Here is an 11,753-nt window from a genome sequence, read left to right on the forward strand (position 1 = left end):
ATACCATGTTTTAAAAAGATTCACATCATGAATCTTATTATTTATCATCACAAAAATTTAGATGTCTCAAAATTACCAAATCAACCCAATCCTGACAATTTTAAAAATAATTTAAGAAATTATCCAACATTAAACATCAGGCAGTTTTCACGCCGGACGCCGTCCATTTAGCTTCTTTTTCTTGTCTGCTCCTGTTTGATAAACATTTTTTTAAACATTACTCCAGAATGAAAATTGCTAAAATATAAATATTAACATAAAATATAAAATTTATAAGAAATTATATTATAATTGAAAATTAAAAAATAAATAAAGAAAATTTTAAGAAGAATGACATTTAAATCCAAAAGAAAATAAATTGTGATAGGTACATCTTGAGTTTTAGCTTTTTTTTTTTTGAAGAATCCGGTTATAAACATAAATTCAGTTATAATATGAGAATTATATTTAAAAATTAAACATTTTGTATATAATTAATTAAAACAATGATATGAAGAATTATTTTTCAACAAGAAAGCATTAACGACATGAAATGTTGCCACGTATGCTGGCCTTACTTTCCCTGGTGACACGGCTTGGAAGATTTTGGTCGACTCTGACTCTCACTGAAATTACACCCGCCTTTTCTCTATTCCCTCCCTTCATCAACCTGCATCATTGCTGTCCCATCACCATGTGACTGATCTATTTCTGTGGTAGTTCCTCTCTCTCTCTATCTATATGTCGGTAGAACCCTAGTAAGCACAATGCTTAACAGATTCTAACAGTAGCAGCTCCACATGGTCTGTGCTGGTGTTTGTTTCTTGTGCTGAGATTTGGGGTTGTACTCAGAATCTAGAATGGTGGTTTGGCCTAAGTGTTAGAGATGACTGGAGAGTGTTCTTCTTGCCGGGAATTCGTAATGAAAGCAGCTTCCACTAATGGGTCTTCGTTTTTCTTGCTCTTCTTCTTCTTCGCCGTATTGGTTAGCTCGATATCAGCTTCGTCTCCAAGTGGGTCGTCGGGGCATTCCATAAAGTTCATCCTAGGTTCGTCTTGGAATTGTCTTCAACTTTTTTTTTTTCCCATGACATTCTTCTTGTTCACTCTGATTTTGCTTCTGTGATGGGTTGGATTTAGATCTAGTTTTGCTGCCGGAGAGCTCATGAGTTTTTTCCCCCCTTCCTCTGTTTTTTTTTTATAAATGGAAAGATCGAATTCTTATGAATTTTGAGCTTCATGTTTGCTGAATTTTCAAGAAATTGGATCCTGTAAGACAATCTAAGCCCATATTGAACATTGTTTTTGTCGCTGGATTTTATTTGGAGTCCCAGAAATGGAAGGTACATTTTCTTGGCAACCAATGAACACGGATGCTTCTTTCTTTCTTCTCGGACTAATATTTTTTTGTGACGTAATTTGCACGGTTGTTGATTCAGTGATTTCTCTTACAAGCTTTTGTAATTAATCATGCTTGTTGGGTTTTCAGGAGAAGAAAATTTGGGTCCATGGAAGAACGAAATCGAGCAAGCGGCTCTTGCCCCAGGCCCTGAAACTGATTCGCGTCACGGAACTCTTGTATTGGCGGCAAACCGGACCAAAAGACCCGATATTCTAAGGCGTTTTCGACAGTACCGAGGTGGTTGGGACATCACAAATCAGCATTATTGGGCCGTAAGTACCATGATTAATCAATATCTATTTCCTTCTTAAACTAGCGTTCACTCCCCCGCGCGGAAGATGACACTTCACTGCAAATTGTTGCAGCGAAACTAAATTATCATCAATTGCATAACAACCACACAATCATTTCATTGACATATGCTATTGTAGAAGACATTTTACAATGTTAGTACATGCAACAGTACTTTACATTCAGTGAATAACCATGAAACTATCATGAAGACAAATTCCTGAACACTTCTCGGTACACTACATTTGTTGTTTTCTTCTTTGCCTCGTTATTGTTGTCTCCCAACAATATTCTTAAACCTCCAATTGATTTCATCCTTGACAAAGCCACATATAATTGCCCATGCATAAAGATTAGCCTCGTCAAGTACAACCTAGTATGTCGTAATGATTGACCTCAATAGTTATTGCAAAAGAAAGTGCGATTAAGAATTGTTTTCTCTGCATGCGAAATGGAGGATTTGTTGTGTTGTTGATGCCAATTCGATGATTACAAGTTAAATTCTGGCCTCTTAAAGCTCCTGTCATCCGATAATGTTTTTGTAGTCTTGTAGAACATGTTCTATCTTTTCATCTGCTGTGCCTTGCATAGTGGCTTTGGATGGTTTTTGTTCTTCTCTACACGACAATGGTGTTGATGTCCCAAATCACGTTATCTATCATAATAAGGAACATGAGATGATAACTGAACAAGTCTTTTATCCATCTTTTCTATTGTGAATTCTAATTTTAATTTCACATGTTATTTCTTGTTTACTTGAAAGTGCCTATCCTATGTAGCATCTAACCAATAATTTGTTGTCCTACTTTCATTTCATCAACATCTTTTTGCTTGTAATTATCAACTTCCCAATTCCATTATTTACCTTAATTGATTGGGTTTCATCCATTATACATACAGTCGGTTGGATTCACTGGTGCTGCTGGTTTCATTCTTGCTGTCCTATGGTTTATTTCTTTTGGTTTGGCGCTTGTAACTCATCTGTGCTGCGGATGGGGGATCAACATCAACGCCGAAGGATCAAATCATTCACGAAGAATATGTCTTATATTGCTCATAGTATTTACATGTGCTGCAGCGTAATGTTCTAAACTCATTTTAATTTTGCTTCCTTTTCTTTTCTTTTATTATTTTTTTTGTGACAAATTTTACTTCTTTAACTTGTTCAGTGAATTACTTTTTTCTTGTTATCTCTTGGTTTTTGCATGCTTTCTTCACAGGTTTTAAAAAAGTTGATTGTTTAGTTGTTTTTCCCTTTTTAAACCAGTGTATATGCATCTTCTCTCATGGTTTGTTACCTGGTACCTGTGATCTGTAATTTCTATAATTGATTGCAATTTTTCTACTAATATTTAAAATCAGTAATTAATTCTATGGTGGGTATTTGGAAATACGTGCAATGGAAAAGGAAACATGTGAAGATTAGTGGAACCTGGTTTGAGCTGGTTTTCATAGTTGCTTCCAGTGATCTTGATGGCTGATGTGATCAAATGGGAAAATGTATATTGCTGAATTATTTCCTCCATTTCCAATACCCTTTCATTTGAATTTGTAGAGAGTATAAGTGAGTAATGAGTTAGTCTGGACTTCAGAACTTGATGTCGCTGCTTGAGATTTTTTATTTTAAAATTAATGTGTTAAACCTTTCCTGGTTTCTCTTTCTAAGTGCTAACATGTTCTGACCTTTCGATCACACAGGACTGGATGTATCTTACTTTCTGTAGGGCAGAATAAGTTTCATGGTGAGGCATTGCATACCCTCCACTATGTTGTGAATCAGTCAGACTACACCGTGCAAACTTTGAGAAATGTGACTCAATATCTTTCTCTTGCCAAGACTATCAATGTTACCCAGATCATTCTTCCATCCAATGTCATGGAGGATATTGACAGTTTAAATACAGACTTAAATACTGCAGCAGATACACTATCTGAGAAGACAAATGAAAATTCTGTTAGAATAAGAAGAGTATTCAGTGCTGTGTATGTAATGATTAATTTTGTCACTCCATCTCCATTCATTCTATAGGATTTTATCTCAGAATCTGCAATGCTAAACTTGGTGTCCTTTTCATAGGCACTCGGCTTTGATTGTCGTGGCTGCGGTTATGCTTCTTTTGGCACTGATTGGATTATGTATGTATTCATGTTAATTTTACCGGAAAAATTTAGTTGCTGGTATTTTGCTGAAATTTCTCAAGTTAAAATTTGACAACCGTATGGTTTCTCAATTATACCATACATTTGTCATATTTTAATAACTGCACCTATGTTTAAAATGTTTTTTTTTTTTTTAATATTTATAACTGATCATTTTTTTTTTTTTTGGCCCCCAGTTTTATCTATCCTTGGACATCAACATGCGATCCTCATGTAAGTTATCTTTGCAAATGATCTATTTGAATTTTTAAAGTGGCTCTTAAGCATCCATTTCATGTTCTTATATTTGATTTCAAATGTTATTGCAGATTTGTTATCAGTGGATGGTTACTGGTTGCGATTACTTTCATTCTCTGTGGAGTTTTCATAATCCTTGATAAGTAAGCTATCGTATCTCAGAGATTTTAGTTTTACATTTTCTGGGGAGGGAATTTCAAATAATCCACATGAAAAGCTGACATGAACAGCTAATGTTGAACTGAAGTTCCATTTTTTGTACATTCTGGAAATTCCAATCTTGTATTAAAAAATGACATTGGCAAGACCTGACTATTATAATTATTTTCTTTTTTTCTATTTTAGTGCAATTTCTGATACCTGTTTGGCTATGGGAGAATGGGTGGAGAATCCACATGCAGAATCTGCTCTTAGCAACATCCTTCCATGTGTTGATCAGAGAACCACCAACAAGACACTTTTTCAGAGTAAACAGGTGGTCACCGATATTGTAAATGTTGTTAATCAGTTCATCTATAACAGAGCAAATGCGAATCCGAGACCAGGCAATCCAAATTATTACAATCAGTCAGGACCTGCAATGCCACCCCTGTGCTATCCTTTTGATTCTCAGTTTCAAGAGCGTCAGTGTACAGGTCAAGAAGTTTCCTCAACAAATGCTTCACTGGTACGTTTTTCACCACTCAAGACATGATTCTCAAACATGCCTCCACTTTCCGTATATAGATCTTAATGAGGTGTTGGAATGTTATACTAAAGCCCTGTACTGCTGGAGGTTATACTTCTTGTTTCTTGTTTCATTTTGGTGATTGATAGGCATTTCAAGTGTAGGTGACATGTATGGTTGACTCGCATGCTAAAAGGCCAACACAATTTTTTTTTTTTTTCAAAAAAAAAAACTCACAATTGTTTCTTTTTCTTTTCTCCATTAAACGAATCTGATAAACGTTACTTAGGAACCAAGGGATGCTTGGTTCAACCGATCGAAAAAGTTGAATCAGCTTATGGGGTCTCAAGTCCAGGTCCATATGATATGTAGTCACGTTAAGTAGATCTGCCAAAGGCATCCCTGAGGTACCTATGACTCGTGAGGTTACTATTGGTAATAATGGTCCTAGATAGTGGAGGTTTGGATTAGTTTGGATGGGGAGTGGTAATGCCCCATATATTCCAAGGTATTGAGTGATGGAATTTAAAAAATAATAATAATAATGCCATGGGGAAGAGGGAAGAGGGAGAAAATTCGAATTTTCCTCTTCAACTACAAATTCTTGTGGATATTCTGATATTGTTCTGCTATATATCTATGTTAGTGACAACAAAGGAGAACTCAAATTCCTGTACAAATATTTTCAGGTCTGGAATAAATTTGAATGCGAGGTATCTAAACAAGGATACTGCACAACAACCGGCAGGGTGACCCCAGAGATTTACTCTCAGCTGGTGGCTGCAGTTAACGAAAGCTATGCGTTAGAGCACTATGCTCCGCCTCTACTCAGCCTTCAGAATTGTGATTTTGTGAGGGACACATTCCAAGAGATCACTTCAAGTTTCTGCCCGCCATTGAAGCATTATCTGGAGATCATCAATGCAGGGCTAGGTCTCATTTCAGTCGGTGTGTTGATGTGCCTGGTTCTCTGGATACTCTATGCAAACCGCCTCCAAAAGGAGGAAGTGTTTTTGAAGTTTTCCTTTCCGGAAAAACTGAAGAATAGATTCAGTAAGAACCGCAACAACTCAAAATCAACTTCTTCCGCAGCTGTATCAAGTGAAGTGTAGATTGTACTATAGAGAAATTATTCACGAAAAGTATATGAATAGTGTTTTTCTTTCTCCACTATTACGGCTAAAATGAAACAAAGGTGGGGCGAAGCTCCAGCTTTGAAGTTGGAAGATTACAGGCAAACTCTAGTGTATTATACATAAAGCAAAAGCAAATTTGATTTGTTGATATATAATATTTTGAATCATATCCAATATGCATTTTGTTAGCAATGGCACCCTAGAGCATTAGATGTTTGGATTAGGGTATAAGATCAAATTAATCCCTAAATCACAAGTTCAAGAACATTTGGAATCTTATATTCATTTTTTGTATCATATTTTTTTAACAATTAAAAACAGTATAATTTGATTTTTATCATTAATAGAAATTAATTTTAATTATTAGTTGATAAAAAATTAATAAAAAATGATCTTAAAATTTACAAAAAAGTGATCAAATAAATTTTCCTGGTTTTGTTACATAATATTTTTTGATTTTTTACTGTAATTTTTTGATTTTATTTTGTAACATTTGAGATTCTTTTGTATTTTTTTTTTCAGTCAATTATCGATAAAGTTAACTTTTGTTAATAATAAAGATTAAATTATATCATTTTAAAAAATTTACAGAGAATGTTATACAAAAAATAAATTTAGAGTCTAGAAACTAATTTGTTATTTTATTCAATAAACTATTATATTTCAGGTTAAGGGGCATTTCTATGCCAATTTTTTATTAGAATATCTTGCTGACAATTCAAAGGTTGTAATATTGAGATTTCTCAACTGAGTTTGTTCAAAAATCATATCTATATATTAAGTTAACTAATGAGATATATTAATCTCTATCTGATAGACATCCTCTGTTTTTTCTATACTCATCTAATAGGGTACGGGGTACCACATTAATGTTATATCAACATTGATATTACCACCCAGAATAATATGATTAAATCATAAAAAAATTATCATCATAATCTCCATTATGATGGAAAGTCTTTAAATTTAGTCAAAGACTTTATTATTTTAGTTAAATAGTGAAATAATTGATTCTGTAACAAACAATGCACACATCAATTTTGAACCAAATGTATTAATCCCCTCACGTGCTTATTTAAATTCTTTTTTTTTTTTTTTTTGGTGTGAGAGAGAGAGAGAGAGAGAGACCCCTTGGATTAGAAATGGTGCTTCTGCCTGCCCACCAGTAAAACCAACACAAACACGATCAAAATACAACTTGCTTGATCAAAAAATTACTGAATTGAGGTTTATCAGTTCTTCTGGGTCAATATCAAAACCAAAACCCTTGGTCTCACAGCACATAAAATAACCAATTCTGATATATTCATATGACACAGCGTAAACCATTTCAGGTGATAATGATATATGACCCCATAAGCAATAGCAAAAGTTTGGGAAATGTAAAACGTCCACCATTTTTGTTCTGTCAGCTAAAACGAGCATTTCAGCAAGCCATCCTCAACAATAAAAACTGAAGAGAAATATAACATGACTTATGGAAAGCCTCCATCATTTTTGTTGTGTCAACTCAATCTTGCATCTCAGGGTGCCAATTTTAAACAATCTAGAAGAACAAGCTAAGATTGAACATAAGACACAAGACGAAACGAACATCTGAACACAACAAAATATATATTGTGCAGAGTATGAATTGAGTAATACGATTCTATCTCTCAAATATTTGCTCTTTCAGAGAGAACTAATTGGGTCCTACTGTATCCATAAACCACAAAACCAAGTTTAAGGAGGTTTAATCTCTTTTCGTATCACATATAGTCTAGAAGAACAGGCTCCTCCCACATTTCAAGCGCTCATCAGAAGTTTATTGATTGTGAAACCAAGAGTTCAATGCAACAGAGATATTCGCCGGTAATGGAAAATTCACACGAAGAAAATGTACTAGATAACAGACAGTAGAAAAAATTTCAGGCCTCAAAATTCACCAGGATCAAACATAGTTTCCTCATCATCAGGCTTAGCTTCCAAATTAGAGGAAGATTCGGCAACTTCTTGTGTCTCCTCGTGCGTCGCCAGAGCATGATTGACGCCATGAACGACGAGCTCGTCATTGTAGAACATGTTTGGAATGAAAACTTGGGCTCCGTTCAGCATCAATGCTCCACTCAGCCTCGATACGTTGATAGAAAACCCATCCAAATACGTCGGTATTTCTGACCCATCGCTAAAATCAACCAGATCGTTCCACAGAAGCTTGCAGGGCACAACATGGCGAAGAAAGAATGATGGATAGTCGCTGAAATTCCCAAGGTGATTCACCACTACATTATCAGCAGGAGCGAATACTGTCATCGGTGTCTCGTCAATAGACATTTGCATTCCAAGAAATGAAGCCATCACCGAGTAGCCTCCTGAGTTCAAGGTTTTAATGGATTCTTTCAAAGAATTTCTGGAACTCACAGTCTCGTTTGTTGCACCACACGCAGGATTTCGATGCGGTCTTCGATGTGGCGCCACGTACCTAAAATTGGGATCGAAGAACCTCTCGATTCCGTAGATTATCATGAACCCATCATCGTAGATTGGGGAGATATTAACCCTCACGTTGTTGAGGGATATTCTTCGATCAGAAGGCGGTGTGGTGACGACCAGAGAGTTCTTACCGAACATTGTTGGAATTTTGGCACCGGAAGGGAGCAGTCGGAGGCTCTGCGCCGGCAATGGCATTGGGGCAACGTGGAATCGGAGCAGATCGAGCGATGGCTGGCCCGTTTTACCGAAGGCAGAGTCAGATGGAGCAAAGATGGTGAGGGAAGGAGATTGAAGGAAAAGGGTTTTGGCGACGACTTCAATGGTCAGGGCCATGGAAATGAAGCCTGAATCGAAGAGAATGTCAGCGGCGTCAAGGATGGCTTCGTAGGGAACGCTGGAGGAGAGGGAGAAGAAGCAGAGAGAGAAGAGAAGAAGAAGTTGAAGAGAGGAAGCCATGGATCATCAGTGAAGCTCGATTCCGTGTCTGTTGCTTGCGAGACTGTGAGTGCAGGCGAGAGTGAGTCGTGAATGGAGGGATTTGGCGGGAAATCATAGGAGGACACGTGGTTCGGTATGATTGGTTGGTACAAAGATGTCGTTAGATGAATCGTTAGGCGTTACTAATGGAGGCTGGCCAGATTAAAAAAAATCAAAATATCAAGAATGAAAAGACTGATTAATTTCTGTTCTCATTTTTTTTTGTTTTTAAAAATTATATTAATTAAAAACAGTTTAAAATGAAAAATGGACTAATAGTTTTAATTATAGACAGTTAATGATAATGATCAATAATAAAAATTGATTAAGATAACTATAATTTTTAATAATTAAAATGATATATATTTTAAAAATAAAAAAAATAAAAAAAAATAACTTACAGTTGTTTCTATTTTTTATTTTTAAAATTTAAAAAAAATTTTTAGAAACAATTAAATGAAAAATACTTATTCAAATAAATTTTTTGTTTTTTTAAAGATAAAAAACAGTTTATAAAAAAAAAATAAATAGGCCCATAAATGCCTTATACATGGTTGATATAAAAAGGTAGAAATTTGTAAAATTTGGAACAAAATCAGATTTTGTGTATCCTTCAAGAAGCATTGAAAATTAGAGTCACATTATTATTTTATTGAAGTTAGTATTTATTTATATTTTTATAATTTGAAGGATGTTTGCAAATAGAGAAAGTTGAAGAAAATTATTATTTTTAATTTATAAATTTATTGAAATATTGAACATGTCGGTCTAGATGAATATGTTGCATTTTAATTTTTATTGTTTATAAGTATTTTTATATTCGATCATAAAATGATATTTTAAAAAAAGGTCGACAAAGAAGGAATGAAAAAGTTGCACCCACAAAAGTCCAGTCTCATGAGTTGATGGGCATAGCTTGACGAGTGTTGTTTTTTTTTTTTCTTTTAAGAGATAAACGGCCCAGTCCAATTGATAATTTTACATTGTTTTTATTGCATATATATATATATATATTAATTATCCTATTTAATTTACAGACAGGCACTAAATATAAAAATATTTCTTAAATTTTAGTTTGTTATGTTACAAAGGGCTAACATTTTTTGTTAGAACTAATTTCTGTTGGTATTTTATGTTGCTTTTATGAATAGGAAAATCACTCTCATATATGATTTAATTAACCTAAGTATAAACAAGTCTCATAAAATCATAGCATTACTTTGAATTATTCCACTAACTAATATTTAAGAATAATTGATAATTTCAATATATATGGCAAATTAATAATTTTAATGAGAAAGATGTGATTTCAAAATAATTTATAATTTTATGAGACTTTTTATATATTTATATTTCTTGTTTGCAACCTGAAAGTAATTATCCCTTTATAAATTTGATGAAATCATACGCAGCATTTCCCATTTTAAAAGCATCATTTGACTTCTGTAATATTTATTTGAATTTGCTTCTCTTCTCCTTCGATAAAATTAAGTTCTATATTTCGAATTTCGTATTTTAATGTGATAGCAAAGGCAAAAACGTTATTGTCAAACTTTAATACGAGATTTTGATTTTAATTTTATTATTAATCATTAATATGAAACTAGTTAGTAATAAAATTCAAAAGTATTAGCTGAGGGGATTAGGGATGCTTTAGCTTTAAGGCTCTTTTATTATTGCTTTATTATTGTTCTGTTTACATCATCCTTTGAAATCTGAGTTTCATCTACAACTAATCTATTACTATATCCTCTTTTTAATATTAAATTAGTAAATTTTAGCCTATAGACATTGTTGGATTAGCTTTATATTTATCAACAAAATATATACACTATTGGGGTCTTTTTATTATTATATAATCTTTCTTTGACTTTTTAACGCTATAGTTGAATTGAATTCCTTTGTAGCCCAATTCAAAGCCAGAATCACATCGCGTCGCGTCACGTCAGTTAATGTATTAAATATGAGTACTTTGATTTTATTTATAAATTATTTTTATTAATTTTATTAACATTAATATAATAAAAATATAAAGAATAAAATTTAATAAAATTACAAACATAATACTTAAAAAATAAATAAATTATATAATATTATTTTTTAATTTCTTTTTTTTTATTTTTTAAGAGTAATTTATTTATTTTATTTAAAATAAAAATATCACTATCAATCTAATAATTTATTAAGTGGACCATTTCACTTTTTTAAATTGTGACTAATAAAGTAGACTGGAGGGGATAAGTCTCAAGAAAATTAATTAATTTAAATTAAATTTGAAAGTATCAAATTTTAAAAATTTGTAAATTCAGCATTCAATTTTATAATTTTGTCATGATATATTTCTAACTTATTTTTTAAAATTTTGACATAATTAAAGAATAAATAAATTTATTTTTTTGTTAAAATTTAAAATATAAGTTACAAATTCATCACAATAAAATTGTAAAATTAATGGCCGAACTTATAAATTTCTAAAATTTGTTAATTTGAGACTTAATTTAAATGAATTAATCTCCTTGGGACTTATATATTATTCACCCTTAGTTAATCCTAGTCCACTTAAACTAAGCTACTCATGTTCACGTACGCAAAACGATTTCAAACTTTATTTAATTACATTTCTAGGAGCATGTGTAGTTTTTATTAATTTTATCTTTTTTTAGCAAAATTAATTTATAAATAATTTTTATTGATTTTTTATAATTAAATTTTAGGTAAATTGGGTCATAGAGATTTATCAAAGCAAATGCATGCCTCTAAGCTCAATAAAACATTTACAAAAATATTATAAATTATCCACTAATAAAATTTTTACATCAATAGTGAAATTTGATCCAACCTAGTTAAACATCATGTTATCTTTCATGTAAGATGTAGGCTACAATTTTTAATTTGAAATGTTTAATCACTAAGCCACCAATAGGGGTTGGCC

At 32.7% G+C, this 11,753-nt stretch overlaps 2 protein-coding genes across 2 annotated transcripts; one reads left to right on the forward strand and one right to left on the reverse strand.

The window, feature by feature from the left end:
* Positions 1-650: 650 nt before the first annotated feature.
* Positions 651-6,039, forward strand: LOC129310651 (uncharacterized). The gene is made up of 9 exons (XM_054952561.1): positions 651-1,028; positions 1,469-1,653; positions 2,573-2,751; positions 3,371-3,655; positions 3,750-3,808; positions 4,009-4,045; positions 4,141-4,212; positions 4,415-4,736; positions 5,426-6,039. The coding sequence occupies exons 1-9, from the start codon at positions 866-868 to the stop codon at positions 5,846-5,848; spliced, it is 1,725 nt and encodes a 574-aa protein (XP_054808536.1). The 5' UTR covers positions 651-865; the 3' UTR covers positions 5,849-6,039.
* A 1,509-nt stretch (positions 6,040-7,548) lies between these two features.
* On the reverse strand, positions 7,549-8,829 carry LOC129310519 (putative fasciclin-like arabinogalactan protein 20). Its single transcript, XM_054952377.1, has one exon. It carries the CDS (start codon positions 8,798-8,800, stop codon positions 7,787-7,789), a length of 1,014 nt encoding a protein of 337 aa, XP_054808352.1. The 5' UTR covers positions 8,801-8,829; the 3' UTR covers positions 7,549-7,786.
* Between the last annotated feature and the right edge of the window lie 2,924 nt (positions 8,830-11,753).

This window comes from Prosopis cineraria, unplaced genomic scaffold (assembly GCF_029017545.1).
Source record: "Prosopis cineraria cultivar Desert tree isolate PC_DT_omini unplaced genomic scaffold, ASM2901754v1 PC5, whole genome shotgun sequence".
NCBI classification, from domain to species: Eukaryota; Viridiplantae; Streptophyta; class Magnoliopsida; order Fabales; family Fabaceae; genus Prosopis; species Prosopis cineraria.

Excerpts from the sequence above, each read along its gene's own strand:
- LOC129310651 (XM_054952561.1), top strand. The coding sequence starts at position 866 with ATGACTGGAGAGTGTTCTTCTTGCCGGGAATTCGTAATGAAAGCAGCT. Across the intron at positions 1,029-1,468 it reads TTCCATAAAGTTCATCCTAG|GAGAAGAAAATTTGGGTCCA; the intron begins GTTCGTCTTGGA and ends TTGGGTTTTCAG. Across the intron at positions 3,656-3,749 it reads AGAAGAGTATTCAGTGCTGT|GCACTCGGCTTTGATTGTCG; the intron begins GTATGTAATGAT and ends TCCTTTTCATAG.
- LOC129310519 (XM_054952377.1), bottom strand. The coding sequence starts at position 8,800 with ATGGCTTCCTCTCTTCAACTTCTTCTTCTCTTCTCTCTCTGCTTCTTC.